The 23,551-nt window shown below is 39.4% G+C and overlaps 2 protein-coding genes across 16 annotated transcripts in view; both read right to left on the reverse strand.

Annotated features, from left to right (window-relative positions):
• Positions 1 to 8,184, reverse strand: part of CERS3 (ceramide synthase 3) — a 66,742-nt gene extending 58,558 nt beyond the window's left edge. For 2 of the 3 annotated variants that reach the window (XM_032765998.2, XM_032765996.2), the window contains exon 1: positions 8,096 to 8,183. The gene's annotated coding sequence lies outside the window, so the exon portion shown is untranslated. Of the gene's footprint in view, positions 1 to 497; positions 570 to 8,095 lie in introns of all 3 variants that reach the window. The other variant, XM_032765997.2, reaches the window with a different exon arrangement.
• On the reverse strand, positions 7,580 to 23,499 carry LINS1 (lines homolog 1). 13 transcript variants are annotated; one of them, XM_075069717.1, is made up of 9 exons: positions 20,335 to 22,969; positions 18,975 to 19,093; positions 18,062 to 18,107; positions 17,225 to 17,788; positions 17,043 to 17,132; positions 14,830 to 14,971; positions 13,919 to 14,518; positions 10,589 to 10,769; positions 7,580 to 9,229 (listed from the first exon to the last, which is right to left on the reverse strand). In XM_075069717.1, exons 4-9 carry the CDS (start codon positions 17,645 to 17,647, stop codon positions 8,323 to 8,325), a joined length of 2,343 nt encoding a protein of 780 aa, XP_074925818.1. In that variant the 5' UTR covers positions 17,648 to 17,788; positions 18,062 to 18,107; positions 18,975 to 19,093; positions 20,335 to 22,969; the 3' UTR covers positions 7,580 to 8,322. The 13 variants fall into 13 exon arrangements, with proteins under 13 accessions (XP_074925818.1, XP_032621884.1, XP_032621878.1 ...); XM_032765993.2 differs by having other exon boundaries at positions 18,062 to 18,110; XM_032765987.2 differs by having other exon boundaries at positions 18,038 to 18,110.
• Positions 23,500 to 23,551: the final 52 nt, after the last annotated feature.

Here is a 23,551-nt window from a genome sequence, read left to right on the forward strand (position 1 = left end):
TCATTTTAGTTGCCCTTTTCTGAACCTTTTCTAGTGCTAGAATATCTTTTTTGAGGTGAGGAGACCACATCTGTACACAGTATTCGAGATGTGGGCGTACCATGGATTTATAAAAGGGCAATAATATAGTCTCAGTTTTATTCTCTAGCCCCTTTTTAATGATTCCTAACATCCTGTTTGCTTTTTTGACCACCTCTGCACACTGCATGGACATCTTCAGAGAACTATCCACGATGACGCCAAGATCTTTTTCCTGACTCATTGTAGCTAAATTAGTTCCAATCAAATACCCTTCAGGACAAGGCTTAAAAAGGTGGTCTTGAATTTAGCTGGAGGTCTACAATTGTCTGTATTGTTCATTCTGAAATATTTAATCACCACTCCCGTGTTTAACAGTTCAAAAGTGTCAATGTGGCAGTTCTTCTGTGAGCTCTTTCAAGCTGCTGCAACTAATTTCCTTAGGTATGTACTGTATTACTGATAAATGCTCTACTTACGATATTACTGATAAACCTTCAGGATGGTAGCTGTTGAATCATCACATGCTCATTGACTCATACAGGAGGTGCCTAGAGAAGAACTGGTTGTGAACGATTTTTAGTCAGATTTCTGCACACGCGATATTCCAACTTGTTCTGTTATCAAATTCTCTCCCGTGGGATAAAGCCATTCTTTCCTGCTTGACTGGCATGATCTTGTCCATTCCTGCCAAATGAACCTCCTGGCCAAAGGAATCTGAAGCATAGAAGTGCGTAATGTTCTACTGGAACTGGAACTAGAAGTAAGTTTCTTCCTTAGCATTACATTAAACATCTCACAACTTTGTTTCTGACAGAGTTGTAAGCTTGTACAGGCTGGAGCTTTAAACACGTGCATTTGAAATAAGTCTAAATAAATAAATGTGGCAAAAGAATGAACTCTGTTGTTCACATTTATAACATGGACTATGTAAAATTGTATGAATATATTCTCTTTGAACTCTGTATTAGCCATAACTAGATGTTGTTAATATTTGGTGTTTATATTGCGCCCTTTCCCCCTCAAGGTGCTAATATTAATTCAGTATTTAGTCCTCACAGCACTCCTGTGAGCTATTCCCGTTGCACACAGGGGGAAACAAAGGAAGAAAGGTTAAGTCTCTCAGGATCAACCCTTCTTAACACTCAATCAGCATCAAAGCAAGGATTTCAACTCAGGAGCTCCTGTCTTTCTGGCTTTAGAGTCAATCCATCAGACCGGAGATTCCCAAACTTTTTTTTGCCGCACCTCCACATTCAGATTCATGTCCCAGGTGAATCCCCCTCATCACAGGGGAATAGAGATGGTGCAAAGTTCAGAGCCCAGGAGGATGGGGATGAGGGAAATCCCCATGTGGCCAGCATATGTGGGAGGGGCTCACACATCCTGTTTGAATCCAGTTGCCCAAAGCGGCAACTCATGCCTGTGTGCAGCAGCGCTGCCCTCTCCCTGCATGCATGTGCACACCCAGTGAAACATATTTGCTGTGGGGCCAGGACACAGGTGTGGTGCAACTGCCAGTTTAATTCCCAGCACAGCAATGGGAGAGAGGAGACGGGGAGAGTAACGGTGAGACAGAGAGAGAGGGAGAGGGGATCAGAATGAACTCTTGTCCTGTACAGATCCCGTGGTAGCTGGCCAGCAGCAGGATATGCTAGGTTTATTCTTAATCAGTCAAGTCCTTGAGCTCCCCTGATAACTCTCCCTGGGGGGGCATGGCCCACAGTTAGAAAACCAATGCAAGCAGACCACACCTTCTCTTTAGCTTGTTTCTCTCTCTCTCTCTCACACACACACACAAATAAAACAAACCACACATCTAGTTTAATGCCTTTTCCTGCTCCTATTCAGCAGCTAGATAGCATTCTGTTCACTGTGTAGATCAGATCCTTCTGTTTATTTCCAGACAGCAACCATACCTCTAAGGGGTTCACAACTGCGGTATGTAATAATTTTTCTCATACGGATAATTGATAATAAAACTTAGTACCTGAGCATAGTGAAACCAATGCTCCTTTCCAGTATCCCCATTCATCACAGTACAATCAGATCAGGCACGTAGGAGATTTTAAAAGAAATAGTTTTTGGTAACTTAGGGCAGAAGTGCAAGATGGAAGTGAGCAACTTCCTTATCAATCATTAGAGTCATGAAGAATGGTGTAATAACTGTGTGAAGAAATAAATCCTGATAATACAAAAACCCCAAGCATATGTACTAATTACAAACTTGCATAAAATAAAACTTTGGGAAAAAACAGCTAGAGTATTAAATTAATAGGACATTCCTACTGATTCAACATAGTGTTGTTCTCTTCAAGGAGAATCAGAGGGCATTCAATTGCACCTAGTGTAAAGGACAAATTGTATAAGTGCATAAGTATAATTATTCCTCATGCTGTCAGAAAAGAAATAAGTCCAGTATCATGATGTTTTAACTATATGAGGATGCTGTTCTCCATGGCCTTTTAGGAGGCATATATTACTACCAAGCACTGCTGTTTTCTTTAATCGATCATATATAGATGTTGGTGCTGAGTAATCTATTGCCTTTCTTGGCTGACCCTACAAAAGGAATTCTCTGCTGTGGAACCAATTCCATTTGTATCAAGACACCAATAGGCACACAGGAAATGGTGTGGACAATAAACTGTCATGGAGATCTCACCACATCTGCTTCCTTTGTTGATCTAAATGGTTCAGTAATAGATAAATTAATATAGCATTCCACAGGGCTAGGTTGTGAGAGATTTATATTAATGTCAATAGTTATGCCCTATTGGAACTTTTTCCATGGGTTGATCACTTCTTCTACTCCCTTTTTGGCGTCAGCAACTAATGTGGCACTATTTCAACTTTAGTAAGCACATGCTGGGGAAAGTAGTTGCAGCTTCTTTCAGATTACAGCCAATAAATCCAATGCATGGGCTCTGTTCCTTTCTGAAACAGAAAAAGCTTGATTTCCTTAACTCAATTTTCATATCTCACAAAAGACAGCTGAAACAGAAGCTGGCCACTGATCATAACCTTATAAAAGGATGTGTATGGATGAGGCATTACACAAAACTACTAGAGACTAGGCAGTGGACAGCATAGTAAAAGTCAAAGATTAGGGTGCCAAAAGAATATCGACTTCATCTTATACAAGAACAACAATGCTCAAAATTCAAAGGCAATATACGTAAAAAAGAAAGACTTTTTTCAATGTACTGCAGATTAAAAAGACCCACTTTATGCACTGCAACAGGTTATTAGTGAAGCAGGCAAAGGTACTTTTTTTGTTTTTTTTAAACATAAAGGATTGGCTACTCATCTGAAGAATAAAAAATGTAGTTATACTAAATAGTTTAAGCCAGTGCACAGACTGACCAGCTAGAAAAAGGAAAAATAGAAGTCCCACCGACAAGCCATTTCACATCTCTTTCCCCAAGGCTTGCTTTATTTCCACAAAACAAGTCTCAAAACCAGAACAAAATTAATTTCAGCTCCTGGGTAATAACCACCTATAGCCTCTTCAATTTCAGGCAACTGGCAGGAGAGAGAACATATCCTTTCCTATAGTAGTTTCCTTCACCTTTAAAAAAAAATGTATATTATATATAAAACCCCATTCAGATCAGCCATATACTGTACTAAGCAGGAACCACTTAACGTGCTGGAACAGTTTTACATCCTGTAATTTTAATAACGTTTGTGACAAACTTGAATGCTTCACAGCCAGCATTAAGTCTCCCACACACCATTCATCTCTTGATATAGTATTAACAAAAATCAGCTGTACTACAGTGCTGGATATTTTTACCCTCCACTGAAGAGGCCAATATGAATTACTAATCTAGGTGGAGCACTCTTTTGTTCCTGTGTACCAAATTCTATGTTCTTTTCGCAAAAGGCTGAATGCAATATTTTGTGCAACTGTTATGGCTTACTGCCATAGCCAACTATGCGCTTACAGAGAATGGTCTTTAACATTATTCTAGCTGCAAAGTACACTAGGCTAATAATAAGGGTCACAATCAGACAATCATTTAGAAACAGTTTTCCTTCAAGACAGCAAAACTGAATGAGTATCAAATAGATCAAAGATGTGGATGGGCTTTAATTTTCATTTCAGCTGGTGTGCAAAAGGCCCTTTTCCCATCACATTGGAGGGCTTTCTGGGAATATACATGCATGCATGATGTAAATATTCAGAGGACGAATAACTGATTAGAGCAAAATGTTATCACCCCCTCTTGAAGGAATTTAGGTTGTTTCATAGTACTGCCATCTCTCTGAGGAATGTGGTATATAATGGTGGTCAATCAGTACAGCATGCAGACTGCTTATTCTGGGAATTGAAGTCACTGTTATCGGGAACACATTCCATGTAATAAACTTGTCTCATGTACCAAAGGCTCCAAAGAAACTTTCATCATCTTTATTAGGACTAGTATCCTCTGCTACAAGGAATTACCTGTTTGTGGGGAAGAGGTTAATTGCATCAAGACCTAAATGACCTGGATAATAGAAAGATGAAGTAATACCTTCATCATAAACCATGAAAGTCCAAAACAGCAGCCATATGAACTTCAAGAGAAGATGTATAAGACAGGTAGGCAGGTGAAGGAAATCAAACAGTATTTGTGCTGGGAACATAGGAATAGCTGTGTGGGTTTTTGGCACTAGACTGCAACCCTTTCCCACTTAAAATCTGCATCTGTCCTATGTTTGAATTCAAAGTTGTCTTGCCACATTGGCTTTCACTAAGCTGCCTGTTTCTTCATATACATCCTTTGGGGAAGCTAGAAGGATGAGAGCCACCTGCTTGGAAATGTCAAGACTCTCATTCTCTACCTTCCTTGGAGTTATATAGACAGAACGAAGTCCCAAATTAAGATGCAAAGCAGTAGTTGCTTCATATAATCATATGTGGTCTGACTCTTAGCCTGTTTGGGTCAGCTACTACAGTTCTAACATGATCAAGACAAAATTATCTCAGATAATAGGAGACAATTAGGACTGAGGAACCTTTACCTTTTCTCCATGGGGAGTAAAGGTCTACAAATCAGTTTCAGAAAAAATACATCAGCTTTCCCTCCTAGCAGTGTGAAGGCATTAGTCAACAGTGCAAAAACAATCAATTATTCAGATATTCTATGTCCCCCGGTTGTAAGCTCTGCTTCAATTAAACCCTTATTGAGGGACTACTTGTGTGGATGTACCATTGACTAGCATAGCTTTTGTTTTCCTTACCTCTCAGGTAAGTACCAACCAGTGCTGCTTTGCAGGACGCTAATTCTACACAAAGGCTTTCTGCAACATACAAGGTGCAATTCTGTTCCTTCCTTCTTCGTTTTATGTAGAATTTGGGAGTCTGGATTATCCATTTGAATTAGGACTTCCTTTTAGGACACCACCAGATCTTTGAAGGTCCTCAGAGCGATCACAACAATCCTCATTTCCACATTTAAAAGATACTGCACCAGGAGAGAGAGTAAGTTCCTTGGGCATATAGCTCATCTACCAGAGTTATCTATTACAGGGACTACACTTTAGCTCAAATGAATTTGAACATCCATAACCAAGTGTAGATTGTTCCTGGCTTATCATTAACCAGGTGAGCACAGGAGATTGCCTGTGATCTTATTATAAGACAAGCATATATTCTGTTTTCAGGGAGACTTCAGCAAGCATTGGGACAGTCTGGTAAACATACAGAAAAGAAGCAGCAGCAGTATTGCAGTTAATGGTACATTCAGAATTCTTGGTGTGATGCCGGTTAGCTCTGTTAAATCCTCAATAACAGATCCTATCTGAAGTCACAGTGGAAGAACAACTTCTTCTTCCATTCTGGAAGAAATATAAATATCATTTGCACTCCCCTAACATTACTGGAGTCACAAATAAAAGACATCACCATGTCAGGCTTTTTATTCACAAATTTGCCATGAAAATTGTTCTACTGTAGAAGAATTCAAGAAGTTTGATTTATTAAGTCTCCAACCCATAATAGGAGAAAAAAATACTAAAATGTGGAAAAGTAGAAATATTGGAGGAAAGAGAGTCCATGAAGAACCACAAGTGTCCTGGATTTAGATAGATTTCCAGTAGAGTTCTAGAAATTAATACCTATTCTTAAAGAGATGCATACACTGTAACAGCTTTTAATAGTAACTACTTAACTCCTTACAGCACATTTATTAATTCTTACATCCAGATCCTCCCCAGGATACCATGGCACTTACGATACTGTCCGTGCCGCTTCCTGCAGCTCCCATTGGCTGAGAACAGTGAACTACGGCCACTGGGAGCTGTGATTGTCTGAACCTGCAGACATGGCAGGTAAACAAACTGGCCTGGCCCGCCAGGGGCTTTCCCTGCACAAGCGGCATCGCTAGTTTGGGAACCACGGCTGTACAAGCAGTATAGTAAATGCCATGGCATCCTTGAGAGGATCTGGATGCAAGAAGAAAATGGCAGTGGGAAAACCAGGAGATTCTCCTACTGGTTTGGGATACTGCTGAGATTCCTTAGGTGTTCTACAGAGGACTGTACTGTACTGCCCTTGCAATGTTTACCCTATTGTATAACAGACTAGTTCTTGAGATTATATAGGTCAATGTACAAATGATTTTTGGAAAGAAGATTTCCATAGGCCAAGGCATAGCCAAACCTGCTCAAATCAGTAAAAAAATTTTATCAGTAGAACTGTTAGATTTAAAAGCAGAGTCTATAAACCTCCTGGTAGATAAAACTGTGGCATTTACTTTGTGGAAGGTACCCACTAACTATGAATGTGAAACACTTCCCACTATCACTCCCATTTTCACCCATTCCTAACTATGGGCAAGATTCAATGTTGGACAAAGGCCAAGCCTGGAAAATTTCAGCCTCAAAACGTGAAATCTGGTCTAGAAAGTTTGAACAAACTGTCTGCAGCCATTTTTATTTCAGCAAGGGTAAAAAAAAAATTCTCATTTCTACACAATTTAGCAATATATTTTTATATACAAGTAACACAATCTTTAAAAAAAAATCCCCAAATGTAGGGCCTCTCCAATTTTGCTGCATTCTACAATACCCTGAAAATTCTAAGTTTCCATTTTAAAGTTGTGAAGCTAGTCATTGCAGGTAGGTAAACTGATAGAAAACTGGCACCTGCCGAACAGGAAATTCATCCACCCCCCTTCTTACTTCATTAATATGTGAAAGATATTGCCCAACTGGCCGTATTTAAAATTATAACATTAAGCAATTTAAATGCATTAACACAGCCATTAGCAACAGTGAGATTAGTCAGTTAATCACAGGTAGTAAGTAAATGCAGAAAATATGTTCTAATACTAATGTTCACATTGTATATTTGCAATGCAAGCTAGTTATCCATTTTTTCTAATTGTGCATTTTAATATGCTACGGTGCTATGCATTTTACATCATAGAGTGTTAATGCATGTCCGTAAGCATTGCTGTTGAAATTTTACTTGTACATTGCACAATTTAGATTTTAAATTTTATGCTGCATTAACAAATTTTCATTTAAATAGGAAATTTATATACTAGTTCAACTTTTTTTTTTAAAAAAAGGAATGCACCTGATGACGTTTTAGACATTAATTTTAAACTCAATTTTCAGTGACATTATCAATTCCAATTTGGGCCAATAAAAGTGCTATGCTGCTAGCTGATCAGCCCTACAGTAAAGGCCAAAAAATGAAACAATAAATATAACTTAGCATTAAAATCACAGAAGTGGAGGAATGGGATATAATTTTTTGTTTGTACCGCACCTAGCGCAACGAGGTCCTGGTCCGGGACTGAGGCTCCCAGGCACTGTGGCATTACAAACACAGAACAGACAAACCTTGCCCCAAAGAGCTTACATAGCTTTGCTTCTAAGTACTTGAGTCTGGAATGATCACTGCATCAGCATCAGTAATGCACTAACAATCTAGCTGGGTCTTACGATGTTAAAATGCCATTAAGAAGAATTACACCTTACACTTCAAGGGGAAGTACTTTATTATGTCTTTATGTGAATAATCAATTTGTTAAGTTCGCTAATACCCAGTAACTCACCCTCACTCTGTCATACGTACCATAAATAAGTTTGGGACCATGAAACAACAGGTTGAGTACTTAAACACCGCTGCAGATTTGTCTTTTCAAAGTGTCAGTTGGCAGCCAGTTGAGCCTGCTTGGTCTAAACATATTGATAGGTCCAAAAGGCATGTATCTTTGAGCATGTACACTCTTCTTGTGGAAACATTCCATCACATACTAGTGTGAAATTACTTCAAAATGTCAACAATAGCACTTCATTGCCTTATAGTAGATTCATGCTTTTATTGGTTGTCTCAATGTGATTCAACAGTTTCAACAATGCAGCTGGGTTGTATGGGAAAAGGTTTCTTCTCCGTAACCTAGAAATTGCTTTTTGCAGTTCTTCCAAACATTTCATTGATTTGAGAAGCATTCTTTCTACAGGCACAGGGTTATTTGGAGACATATTACATACCCCGAGTGACAAGGGATTAGAACTTTTTTGTTTCAGGGGCAACACTTTAGATTCAAGTGTATGGGGTTTGTCATGTACATCCATACAAACAGTTTCCCTTATCTTTGTACTGCCTTGATTGTTTGAAGGCATCTGCTTCATGTTTGCCAAACACTCCTTTCCCACTGATTCCAATTCAGAATCTTCTGAACTGTCATAATTGAAAAGGCTTTGAAGGCAATCCAATGCAGATGTGTTATCAGTCCATATTAATGAGTTAGACTTGTTGGGTTTTACAACTTGGTCATCACCTTGCTGTTCCATGGGTACAGACGGCTTCTGGGAAGAAGCCAAAGATACCAGAGTGTGTTGTACTGGATCACAACAAGCATTTTTCAAACTTAAATCTGTCAGACAGGGTTTTTTTTCTTGGTGCGATGAGGTGACAAAAGAAACACACACACCTCTTTTAGCCGCAATATCAAAACAGTTAGAGATGTTGACAAAATGATGCCAGTCTTCTCTAAGAAGTTTTAAATATCTTACAAAATACTCAAGGAAGCAGGTTTCTGATGAAATCAAAAAGTCAAGAAGAACTGTGGAATCAAATGCAATACTTTTTAGGAAAAATAAAAAGATACAGTGAGGATTACAGCCACTCTCATGCGTCAGGCAGATCCAGGTTTCGTCGTCTTCTGCTGCAAGGCCTAAGTTACCAGCAGCATCATGCCACAACCTGAAAAGTTAGCCAAACACAGACTAAAAGGGATGCAATAGAACAGCTATTTAAATTCTGAATAATTTTTCATAAACATTCTTGCTTAACATTTTTAGAAATTTTAACTACAGAGGTAGAAGCAATGTATGAGAGATCAGCAGGATACAAACCAGATCCTACTATAGTTTAATATTAAAGGCAAGGTTTTCCAATCTATATATTGAACTCAGCAAAATTCAACTGAGATCAGCAGCGGTGTTTGAGCTGGAGCCCCTGCTGGTATATAAACAAGAGGGGACTGCTAGCATGGTGTTCTCTGTGAGGACTCAACAGCTTTGGAATTTGCTCCCCTTCTTGGTCTGAAATATCCTTAATTTGATGACCTCCAGGACATTAAGATAATTGACTACCAATGTTTCAGGTATCTTACACTGTACTCTTCCATTTAATATGTAATAAGTTAAGTCAAAGGTGCCTCGAATACGTGAGTAGATATCCTTTTCACATTTTTTTAAAAATACAAACAATTAATGAAGGTTACTTCATTCACAAGATGCTATAAACCTTGGAAAAAGTTCTTTAGGTTCCTAAGTACAGATTTAGGTGTCTTAACTTTAAGGCCAGCATTTTCGAGCCTTAACATTTAACAGACACTACTAGCAATAATGCAATCAAACAAGTTTGAAATTACAAAGTGATTCACTCAGTCAAGTTTCTTTTCATAAAGTTGGGCAGCATCTCCCCTCCCCTGTACAGGAAACTGAATGAAAATGAAACAAAAGGGTTTGCATGATAAATTCATAATGCACAAGAACTTAACACATTGTAGATATCAGTATTGCCACTTCTCAGCAAGTTACGGGGATCCGGCCTTAGAAGCCATTACTGTAAGGTGTGATTACAGTTCACTTCAACAATCCTCAGATTCAATATCCATTCATTCTTAAAGTTTAATCATAACATGAAATCCTTCTCTAAAAAGTTGAGTGTTCACAAAACACACTCAAGCCTTGCCTTTCAGTCAGCATCTGACCATCACTCAAATTCTGTGAAGTCAGCTACTGTGAATTAGAGGATAGGATTGAACTCGTAATAGAAAGACTACTATAAACACCACTTACAGTCTGATCCAAAACCTATTAACATCAGTGTAAGACTCCCAGTGATTTCCAGCTACTGTTGATGTCAATGGGAATCATATCAGATCCTACAAAGTAGTTCAATAAATCCATTAAAGATTGTTAAAAATGTATTTTCTTGTCTTACTTTATGTAATGGTCATATAAAAATACTGCTGTTGTGAACTGTATGATCTCACTAAATAAAAGTTTAATATGTCTTCAAAGATCTAACAAAAAATTAAATATATATACCAACCTATCAAACTTTAAATAAACTGTTAACAACGATTTAGCAGCTTCCAGCATGTCATCATCTTGTTCTATAAAGACCATGGAAAGCCACTCACAAGGATGTACATTTGGATGAAAATGTGGAGAAGACTTCAGATGTTTCTTCAAGAATATCAATAACTGGGACATGAAACTCTGCAAGTCTGCTAAAAATAGAGAACATAACTATGAAATTTTGCTTTCTTTTTTCATATTAAAAAGCCAAACCCACATTTCCTTAAAAAAAAAACAGTGGACAGTATGGAACCCAGTTGTCCAAGCACACATCCCTTAGCTCAACTGAATTAGCACTGCATTGACAAATGCCTTGCAGAACGATACCACTTATGGAGTTAAAAATCAAAGCAATCAAAGCAAAGAGCCATCAGCAAAATCACTTCACTTCAAATACAACATAGTTACTTTCTGCACAAACATTGTATATGTAAAAATTCTTACAATATTTACTTTTAAAATTCTAATGCAAAACACAGATTTCACTGCTCAAGTGGAGGACAACTTTCAGAAGAGTTAGCATTGATGCAATTTAAGGATATATGCAAGTATATTATTTGAAGAATGGGATTCTTAGACTCTTGTCACTTCCTCCCACAGAAAGACCACACACAAGAGATGGGGGGGTGGGGGTATCCTTTATGATTGTGGGGTAGGATGGGGTCAGCCCTCTCTCGCTCCCAGGCTTACTGCAGAATAAACAAGGAGATTACATCTCCATAACCTGCTGGTCTCAGGTGAGCTGTAAAAAAATCCAGGGCTATCTACATAGAAACCCTATGTTCCCACACTTGCCCTGGGGTTTCTGACTCTCATTTGGCTCTCTGACTGCATGTCTCCATTGGCTCTGGCCTCCAGCAAATGCAAAGATAGAGAGAGGGGTGAGATATAATCCACCTTGTGCCACAGGTAGAATGATCTGATACAGTCATCTTGCTGTAATTTATCCTGCTTGGTCCCTCCCATGCAAAGGAATAATCTGGTGCAGTGTTAAGACTAAGATCCTTATGGTCCAGTATTTTCAGCATCAACGAATTGCAGAATCAGGGCCTAAACTTTTGCAGGAAATATAAATGTATGAAACTGGTAATACAAACACAGCAAAATCTACTCTGACGAAAAAACCTTCGAAGATTAGATAGGTTCTCATATGTATCTTGGGAGACTGCTCTGACTGAACATAAATGCTGAGATACAAACCAAACCTTGCCAGAAAATTACATTATTCAGGAAGATGTCCATTTTCTAGGTCACCACAGAACTGTACCATGTTCGTGGGGGTGGAGGGGCAGAACGAGAGGCCCAGTTAAACTCTTAGCTCAGTAGAAGAATCTGTCCTATCTTGGGGCCTCTCCTTCTGCCCCTCCACCCCACAAACATGGTAGAGTTCTGTGGTGACCTAGAAACGAAAGCTTATGCTCAAATAAATTTGTTAGTCTCTAAGGTGCCACAAGTATTCCTGTTCTTTTTATTATTCAGTAAATATGTAAAATTTTCCTGCAAGTCTTCAGTCTGATTGCAACACCCCCCTAATTTTAAATACTACCTGTACACTGCACGTCAGCAGCACCTGCATTGCCACATACGCCCTGAGGATACCAGAGGAAACAGATTCTCCCAAGACTACCATGCCATTTTATTGCTGCGGCCAGCTCTTGAAAAACAACTCTGTGTATACCATATAAACACCCTCTCTCATATGAGAGATTTACCTCTGCAATATTCCAGTGCATAGTAACAAGATTCCTCAAACCCAAATTTGGGCCTGATTTTCCAAACAACAAGTGCTCAGCAATTTAAAAAAAACAATGGCATCTTAGATTACCAGAAGGCATTTCTTAGATCTTATTGGAAAAGCTCTATGGATTGAATGGTATAGCCTTGCCGTTTGTCTGAATGGAAGCTGATGCTGAAGCAAGGTTTGTTACAACATGGGAATTCCCTTTGTTGTAAAAAAGTACAATGCAGTTCACCCTAAAATTAGATTTTTAAAGGTTTGCTTTGCTTCTCAGCAAAAGAATATGAACATTCAATCATCATATATGCTCAGGTACTTTTCAGACTGAAATCAGGGATCATTCCATTCCCTCCCCACCCCCCTGAACTAAAATATCTGGTAACTACCACCAAGGGTTAATTTAGTTAAAATTACGCAATTTTAAGTCTATAATATAGCAAACAAAACAAACAAAAAACCCCATAAATATTATCACCCAATCACCTGCCTAAATTGTGTTCTTAACATTCAGTTCGCTTAAAATTAAGTGAAGTCATTACTCTTTACATTTTAATAGTGTTTTAATCTAGCTGGTTGCACTCTTCGTTCCTTCTGTAGGCCAAGCTCATTGTACATCTCTGGGGCTCACTGGATCCCTTCATTGCCCTGACAATCTTCCTGTGTGCCACCATCCCATGCCCCTCTATTTCAGGGACTCCTTGCAACTCCTGCTTGAATATTCCTTCTGCAGTAGTTGTGTGTGTACCCCATTCCCTTCTCCTCTCATACCAGGGTCCTTCATTTTCTTCACTGTGCCAGTGGCTCTACGTGCACTCCCATTCCCACTTCCCCACTACAAATAGCAGAGGCTCTACGTGTTGCTCCTTCCTACTCCCCCAGCCCAATAGCAAAGGCTGTGTGCGCTTCCTTCCCCGAGTCCCCCATTCACCCCACCATGCCAGGGTTTCTGTTCCCCTTTCATGCCCTGCTTCCACCATACACGGGGCCTCATTCTCTGCATCATGCCAGCAGTTAGGTCTCTCTCCTTTCTCCCTCCCAAAGCACCTTTCTTCCACCCAACTGTAAGGGAAGGGGTGGGTAGCTGGTTCCTCTCTTCCCCATCTGGAGCAGGCACTGAGGAGGATGTTAGAAAGGGATTCTTTTCTCTCTCCCTCTGGCTGCCCCCATGCTGACAATTCACCCCAGGGATTCCAGCAGGAAGAGCGATTATTTATCTTCTGTTATTCAGGGTGTCAACACATTACACTCTACGGGGAGGATGAGTAGGGGTACTGTTATGCTGCAAAGTATTAATAGATGACAGTAGCTCCATGTGTTCCTATGTTCCCTCTATCAATGTTCTGATTGTCTCCAAAATCAACGGGGTTCTGGCCACTAATTCCCAGAAATTCCCTGAAAATCGAATTGGTCAGACCTGGAATTTAGAAGTAATTGTGTTACACACATACAGAGAAATGCTGTTGTGTATAAGACTTTGCAAGCTCAGCCACCAATTTTAAATTGCCTACATCAGCTATAAGCTTTAGAATGCATGCTACTTAATGAATTTAAACAGAACATTACCTTTTATTTCAGCTGCTTTAGAAGCATTCTGGACCTTGATCTCTAAAGCTTTAAGTAAAACCAAACTTAAGGCTCTGAGGATAACTTGGTCAGGACCACTGTGGATGCCATCCTCAGGTTGAGCTTCACTTCCTCCAAAATAGCTGGCTTTTTCAGAAACAGGTATTTGATTCAGCCACCCCAAATTCACAGCTTGCAAAACAACATTAGCCAGTGCTAACATATCCTTATCCAAATAAGGATCCTGTAGGGATAAAGTGGGTAATGATCCACTTATGAAATCTTCACCAGCTTTATAAAGGATGCATTTTTTAAGGAGCATAATGGACTTCTTCTTGATTAAATAATCAACTGATGAATAAGTGAGGTCCAAGATGCAAGAAGTATTCAAAAATAAAATTCTTTGGCATTTGAAATGTGACTTTATTTGAATTCTTGAGGCCACAAGAATTTCAAGAAAATCTATGAATTCGATCAAGTTGTTTGCAGCTTTAGAATATAGTGAAGTATCTTGGCAGCAGTTAAAATGATGAGACAAAATGGAATTGTAAAATCCTTCAAATACAGTATCAAGAGGAGTGAAAACCTTTTTCAGGATATCTATAATAAATAAAATAATGTTATGCAGAGTTGAAGTGGAGTTCCTAAAGTACAATTCAATTAACCAGATAATTTAAAACAACTTTTCACCACTGAAATAGCATCAGTAAGGAGGAGATCATGATAATCTCTCAAATTCAATGTGTATTGGGGGCACTGTATTTTCACTTTTAATTTTTTTTTATTATGACAAAGTAAATAACCCATTGCCATTAGTATTTTAAACAGGCTGATTTCTCTGAAGGATACTAAGTAGCCTTCCTCCCCCAAGTGGACACTTGTATATTAATATCAAAAAAATCTTACAGTACCTGCTTTGTGCAAATCTTTATCTTTCAAAATGTCTCTAATAATAGCTCTAAGAATCCATAGACATTCTGCTACTTGATCACTCTTAGGGAATTCTGACAGAGTCTTCAAACAAAAAGTGAGCCAGGTGACATTAAATGTATTCTAAAAAATAAATTAAAAAATTCTGTATGCACAAAATGTGATGTGATATTACTCTCTTTTTTTTAGTTATAACTGTTGTCCATAGTAAGTTAATACACTGATACATTTAAATGGAGTAAGTGTGGGAATGGACAAAGAGACAGAATATAGAAGTGCCAAGCAGTTTGACTAAAACACCTATCATTCCTTTACAAACATTAAACTGAACAACAGCCATTTGGTAAGCAAAAATCCTCCTCCTATTACATACAGGAAAACCAAAGCCTGGTGAAGTTACGTGATTGATCCAAAGTCCCGCAAAAGGACTGTGGCAGAGGCAAGAACTGAACTCATAGCTCCCACATTTCTTGTTTCTAGAGGCTGGTAACATAACAGCACAAGTGTTGGGAACGGTTTGCAAGAAAACAGCCATTCAAACTCTATTTTGTACATGTGCAAGTTATTCTCTTACTAGTGAATTAAGCAGTAACACATTAGACAGAAACTGAATTAATGGGCTTCATCATTTTAAGACCACTGTGCAGGAAGTATTAAAAACAAAACAAATACGTTTCTGAAAGACAATACCATCCAAAGAAATTGCTACAGGGCCTACAGTATGTGCCCATTAAGTAACAGGGTAGTTGTATCTGTGTCAGTCCCAGGATATAAGAGAGACAAGGTGGGTGAGGGAATCTCTTTTATTGGACCAATTTCTGTTAGTCTCTCTCACCAACAGAAGTTGGTCCAATAAAAGATATTATTTATTGCAACTAGGTGAGTGAGGTGAACAGTAAGTTTTGGTAACTGGGACATTCAGACAACACAAAATAAAAAAGTATTCTGTTAGTTATGAACAGGTTGGTGCCTATTTTTATTTGCTGAATGATTTAGATTTCAAATAAATATAGTGAAATTTATAAAGTTTAGCAAGCTGCACAATTAATATTCTACAATGCAAACTGCCTAAAGAGAATATCTTTGTGACACAAAATAAAACTATTAAAAGCATTTTAAAACAAAACCCACAAGCTTGATGTATGTACATTAAAAGAACTATTCATACTCACTTTCAGAACGCTGCTCCTGCCTACGTTTCTGACCTCACTTCTTCCTACACATTCTCCTGATCAGTGTCAGAGCCACTAACTGCTCCCTTTGTCCACTCCATGCTCTCTTTGGGTAAGTTTTTACTGGAAACGGGAGCCAGTCTTCCAATCTGAGTAGACAGACTCGCGCTATCAGGACTCAATCTAGTTCTTTAAAAATAGGTATTGTGGATGTTCCGGTTTGGGCAGAAGCTCAGGTTCTCAATGCTAGGGGGCTGGGTGGGCTTGAGAGCCCAAGCTTCCACCAGAGGTGGAACATCCACATTAGCTATTTTTATTGCACTAGCTCAAGTCCCGCTAGCTCTCTCCCAGTTGCACTGTAAACATACCCTTTCATGCCCCTCCTACCACACTTGAAATAGTCTCTGGAAACATTTACCAAGCATCTTCCCTTTCCTCCACCAAATCACTCCTCACCCAATACCTCCTCAGTGTGGCCCTCTCCCACAAAACTATCTTGTACTATTTTTACACTCTGTTTCTGAAAATGGCTCTGAAAAAAAGACAGTGTGCCCACAGTTGACAAAGAGCAAGATTTTGAAGCAGGAGGCCACTGAGGGATGTGCCCATGGCATGCTGCAAAGCAGTCATGCTAGCAACTGTACAGATCCATTGTCTAAAATTCTTTTGGAAGGATGGAGCATGGTAGACACAGGTGTCACAGACTTGAGGCTGCAGATGCAGGAACGGAGAAGCTCTATTATTACTCTATAGTCTGATGGGCATGGAAGGATTCCAGCACCTCTTCCCACCAACAGGCACTGCACCTGTGTAGGCAGGCTTTGCACTAGAGAGAAAATTTAACTGTTACACTGTAAAATTTTCAGTGACTGCTCTGTGTCATTTAACTATTGCAGAAGGTCAGCTGTAGTTAGATGGAACAACTAAGGAAAACTGGAAGGAATGTATCCACCAAGTACTCATGTTTGCTTTGATAGCTTACATACAAATTCAAAGTCCATCCAGGAACCCGACACACTCACCTCTTTCTTTAGTTGGAAGTATATAAGGGAGGCTATACTTTTTGAAGCCATGTGAGACAACAGTTTATCAGAACTACTGCATAGACAAATCTGCAGACATGTAAAAAAAAAAAAATCTGTAAGTTACACTCACTTTTTACTTTGTGCTATGAAAAATTTTGAAAATACTTATAAAGGCTTACTAATTTTGAATCAATTTTTGTCTCTTTCAGAAGAATTGTTATTATATCAAGGTACTTCTGTTTTATGCTGAATTCAGTTTCCTGGGACTGTACTTTAGCAATCATCATCTTGATCAATGTTAACTGCAGTAGTATCATTTCCCGTGAACAGAACATTGAAGAGCTCGTGTTTGCAAAGCTATCAGATTTATCATCTGTCACAAGGGCAAGAGCATCTGAAACAGCAGAGTCTTGATTGCTCCAAGTGCCCCAGTTAGGAGATTCTAGGTATATTTGATTATGTGACTCATCAACTCTTGCTGCTGAAGCTTGTGGTGAATCATGCGGATTGAGGAAAGACGCATAATCCTGGCTGTTCTTTGTTAAAGGAGTGCCTACCACCACATCCCTATGCAGCTGTTGGAGAAGAGAGAGATCTCCCATTTTGGGAAAAATTTTATGTTTTGGAGAATGCCTCACACCTTCACGTATTACTTGTGGGAATTATGGGTCACTTCTGAAATTATTTCTGTCCAATCAAAGAAATGGATTTGTAGCTTTATAAAGGCATTTCTTCTAGGGTATCTAGGAAAAAAGTAATGAGATTAAATCATTTTTGCTATTAAATTTAATAGATTAGCAGAATGATACAGCTGAACATGGATCATTTACTGAGCACCATAGTTAAAATGAAACTACTTTTAATAAACATCATTTGAAAGAAACAATCTGGGAATGTGCATTTAGCACAATATTCCTTAAACTGCAAGGATGATAACTGACATCACACAAAACTCTTCATCCAAACATCCCAAAGCACAAAATTTGTTATACCACAAATCCAGGAATCTTGCCAACCTCTGAAATGAAGCCATTTGGATGCAGAACTGGGTGCATAGCAATACTTCTGAAATGGAGCAGAAAGTGAAAAATACTGTGACCATTTGAAACTTCAGACGAATTTTAGGCAGGCATGGGGAAGTTACTGACTCACTTTGACCAGATCATGCAAAAATACCATGCCATCCTGAATGATTGAGACCTCAATTTAAAGTTACTTGTGTATAAGCTCCAGCAACACACAGTGCCTTCAATCATCATGCTGGGACACTGATTCAGACATGAGGGAACAGTGCCATCTACTGCATTGCCAGTACCCTTTCCTACAACATCCTGGATTTTGCCAGCTATGAATAAGTTTTTGGTGTTTAAAAAAAAAGAACTGAGTAAAGATACATAGTCAGTATGTCTTGATGTTTGTCCACTGGAGAAAATGTATTCAACCTTATTTTCAAAACTTGTATTCCATGGATGTTCAACCATAGCTTGTTTTGACTAAACACATACAAACTTGCATATTCTTTTACTGCTACAGACATCCCAACAACTGATCTACTTTCCTTTTATAGCCATTCACTGTACCAAGTTTTAAACCAATTGGTTGGTGGACAAACAAAACTCAAAAAAGGAAAACAGTACATTCACATTGGATTTTAACTAAAGAAAATAAGGCCCCAATTCTGTAAATGGATCCAGGTGAGCAGACCCTTGAACCAATATAGAGTCCCAAAGAAGTCAGTAGGATTACACACCAGCATCAAGATCTGCCTGCATATATGTGTCTGCAGGATGAAGGCTTCAAACTTAAGTTTATTATAAGTACTTGCTGATAACTGTGCAAGTTTTTGCAGGATTGGCACCAAAATATTTTTAAATGGCCAAACATTAAAAGCATTACCAAAGAGTTGTATTAAAAACAAGCTAACTTAACTGCTCTTATTATGTAGATTCTTCTGGTGTTCACAGACATTAGTGAGGGCAGGATTCAAGTGCTCGCTGGAGCTGATGAAGGCAAAGAGGAAGGCAGGCTATCTGAAGACACATTTTGATCTGAAACACAAAAAGAGAACATGGCGGAAACACTATTCTTCTTCTACAGAACAATATAAAACACTGGGTTCTTACATCTGGCTTCTCTTTTCTTTTTTACATAGCCCTCCTAAGGTCAGTCTGAAGAGGGTAGGGTTCAAGATTTTACCACAAGAATTCTTAAGTATCGCTCTTAAAAAAAATGGAGATGAATGACCAAATACTACTACACTCTGTTGCACGTGAGCTCCATTGGAGTAATACACACATACTGAAAAGCAGAACTTGGCCCTTGCTTTAATAAACAGAATAAAACAAAGCTTGTGTAACTACATTAGTAAAGGTCTACATTTTCAAAGTCACAGTCTCTAATTCTGGGTGCCTGACTTCGAGAGGTGCTGAGCACCCTCCAACTGAAGTCAAATAGAAACTGCAGGTGCTCACTACTTCAGAAGGTAATGTTGTTCTTAGTGTATGCAACTGAGACACTCAAAATAAGAAGCTACTTAAGAAGCTGGGTCTAAGAATCTGTGAACACTCCTAAATATACATAACAGTCCTCGTCAGGAAGCCGAAACAAATACTTCAACCACATGTAGAAAGACTGACTGTTATCAAAGATTATACTTTAAATAGCATCACAATTATTTAGTACAGCTTAAAGAGAAGCTGCTATGAATTTAAGTATCACTCTTTAGTTTCAAGTGTGAGTATCTATCTAGGTACTTACACAGCTCCATCACCACTCAAGTGCCTTGACAGACAGATCTCCATACCAGAGAACTAAAAAGACACACTTAAGATCATAGCAGTTTCTCTTTGCATGCTATTATCTTTAGGTGACAGTTACAACTCACAACACACCCCAGAGGCACTTCTTCAGTACCTTTCTAGTTTCTGTTAACTCTCTCTACAGTATTGCCCTCTTACAGGATCTTTTCCCCCCAACATGCCTTTTTGGGGCTGGGCCGTAAAATGTGGCAGAACTAAACAAGCACAGTCCCAGAGTGGTCATTTTGTAACTAGCTGCATTTCTTTTTCCAGCTGGTAAGTACTTATATTCCCTTTCTTATTCATGAAAAGATAGCACATTGTCATAGCACGATTCCCAGCACATCTATCAATTATACTTGCAAGCACTAGCAAACAGAATAACAGAGTTCACATATTTTTAGTTTCTGCTTATTTTGACTAGGAGAAATAGAGTATACAAAATGTTAGACTGTAGCTCCCAGCATATTTTATATATATAGATATAGTACCTTTTAGCTGAAGATCTCGAAGTACTTTCCAAAGGTAGGGAATAGTCCCATTTTATATGTGTGGAAACTAAGTTATAGATAAATAAAGTGACTTTCCAAGGTTATGTAGCAAGCTAGTGACAGATTGAAGAATATAACCCAAGTCTCCTGACTACCATAACTAGACCATATTTCCTCTGAGGCAGAATCTAAAAATGGAATTGGAAGGTAAGCCATTATACACAATGAACTATAAAAATTGTGGTAGCACCACGTTTTTTACACAGACATCCCTGTATTTTTGAGAATATGTTTCCACCGCACTTGTGACAGCTGACCTGCAGGTTTTAAACCTTACAGTGTTCCTCAGCCAAATCTCAATCAGGCTGATGCAGGGACCGATATCAGTTCACAAAGCCTGCACTTTAAATATTAAGAATAAATCTGATACTTCAGGCTATAAATTTCTCCTTCATTTGCAGAATATACTTTGAAATCTACTTGAGATAGAAATTTATGATCTGAAACCTCATAACATTTCTTCGGAAATCACCCTGTGAATATTTTATACAACTGAGTTTGATCTCTACCTAAAACCAATACATAAAATTATTTCAATACATTTACTAATGTACTCAGGACCAAACTGAATTACTGTCTGAAACGTTAAATGAATGGATCTCTTGTGCACCAATTTATACGATACAGTAAGGCTGTCAGTGTGAAATAAATTTAGAACTCCTCTAGGACAAGCACTATGAAATTGTACCTTTGCAACATGATAGTGCTTGTGTTTTCCCTGACCATATATCATAGTTACACAGCACCATTAATTTACAAGGCACTTTACCAAACATTGATAAGACACGTCACTTGCTCAAGACCTCAATCTAAAACAGATTAAACCAACAGAGGATATCAAGCCAGGAAAAAGGGAGAGAGTGGTAGCCATTACAAAATGGGAGATGGTTGCTTTAAGAGATGAGTTTTAAAAAGTGAATTTGAAAAAGCAAAAAGATGCCAGAGGACAAAAGAGATATTTTTTCAGTCATAGTAAGACACCACGCCAGAGGGCACAAAGCTTAAAGAGGGGGAATAAGAGACAGCTGTACAACAGTAGGGATATATAAGGAATAATGTACTCCAATTGTCTCTGGAAACCAAACAAGAGCGGGGTACAGAATAAGAGACAGTCCCTGCCCTGAAGAACTTGCAACATAAATAGACAAGACAGACAAAAGGTTGAGAGAAAAGGGATATAGCATACAAGCAGCGTGAATAACGTGATGGCTGTCAAACATCATGTTAATGCCATGACTGTTTTGGTTTGACTTAAATAAGAATTTACCTAAACAGAAAGTAAGGGAGAAGAGACACCGTAGGGAAAGGATTGGGGTAGGAAGCATGGAGGTCAGTTGACTTGAGGTCAACAAGTTTTGAGGAACACTATAAATCATGAAAGTCAATGCCTAGTCAAAGACTCCATGAAATCCCTAAAATGGAATTATAAAGGCTGCATTTGTTTTCATATTGTAGTACTTCAGCTAACGTACTATATACAGAAACCCATCGCTCATTTGATAACCACTGATGTTGAAATAATGTGATTTGAAAACAAAACTATCTTCTACATTCTCAGACTGCATTTTATGTCACAAGTGATATTTTTTGGTTACAGCTGACATGTATCTACAGTATATCATGACTCTCATAGGATACAATTAGCCAAGGAAGCAGGTGTTTCTCACAATCATGACTAAAGGAAAGTCCTATTAAATCATCATCTTTGTTTTGTCCTTCATTGGAGCATGATCATATTAAATACTATTGCATGAAAAGTTTTTCTCCTTACTGCTATCTTCACATACAGAAAACAATGGTGGATTCAGCTATGATGCATGAAATATGGGGCATGAGCATGCTCAAGTTTCACTGAAAGGCTCTGGCTCCTGTCAAGGAGCCATGGCAGATCCACACACCGCAGGATATAGATAACTATACTCTGGCTCTCTGAACTTTATAATTGGCTAGAGAATTGTGTTTCAGCTTATAGGCTTGTCTTTAAAAAGCTGTTAAATTTCCAGCCTCTGTGTGGGAATAAATATTTCTAATGTAGATCACAGTTCATCCTGGCTGCCTGTGCAGTCTCCAACAACTGTAAGGTGTAAACCATCTGTTATCTTGATCATCAGCAGTGTTGTTGTAGATATCTTGTTTCATATCTGGGGATCAACCTGAGTGAGGTAATATCTTTTACTGGACCAATTTCTGTTGGTGAAACAGACAAACTTCAAGGTTTAGACAGAGGTCTTTTTCCAGGTCTGGAAAACCAGCTTAAAAGCTTGTCTCATTCACCAGCAGAAGTTGGTCCAACAAACAATATTACCTCAGCCACCTGCTGTCTCCTAATTACAACCATTTAGAACATCAACACTTAACTTTTTCACTGCTGGTCATTATAGCTAATGTCTTGGATGAACAGAGCAGTAATTATTGGAGTGGAGTGGGGAACATAACCAATCAGGTGAGGAATTCATACTCCCACCCCAAAATGTGCAGTCATCAACTATGCCATATGGGGATGGGAAAACGCAGAGCCTCCTCCTCACTCCCAGCAGTGCCAGATGTCTGCCCATAGCGCAGACCCCACACTTTTTTCTTTTTAAATCAGTTACTACGAAGAGCCCTAGGAAGGAGAGCTCGGAAGGTGGAAGCACTGCGCCTAGAACAGCAGGTTGCCCACAGGCAGCTCCCCCTCCCCAGATTACAAAGCGATGCCGTGACCCACCAGCCCCGCCAACGCTCTTCCTCCACCCGCGGCCCTCTCCCCCCACCTTCCGCCTCAACCTCAGCCCCTCCTCCTGCTTCGCACGTCCCCACCTGCCCAACTCCCCTCAGCCCCACCCTCACCCACCGCCGGGCTCCCCTCACCCCCATGCCCCGCCTCCCGCTACCCGCCCAATCCCCTCCGCCAGCCGCCCTCACCGAGCAGCCCAAGGCCCCGCCGCGGTGCAGACGAGTCACCCAGCGCTCGCTTGCCCCTCCCACCCAGCGCTGCTAAGCAACCCCCTCGCTTTACCCGCCCCTGGAGACGGGGCGCGTTAGGGCCCACTTCTCCCAGGACAAACTAGAGCGCAAGCCATCCTTACCGTTAGCTGTCGCAAAGCCCCACCAGGCTTTACGGCACTGGGAGGGGAGATGGGCGGAGTCACCCAAACCCCGGCACCCAACCCGGCGC

Source organism: Chelonoidis abingdonii, chromosome 9 (genome assembly GCF_003597395.2).
Source record: "Chelonoidis abingdonii isolate Lonesome George chromosome 9, CheloAbing_2.0, whole genome shotgun sequence".
Classification (NCBI taxonomy): Eukaryota; Metazoa; Chordata; order Testudines; family Testudinidae; genus Chelonoidis; species Chelonoidis abingdonii.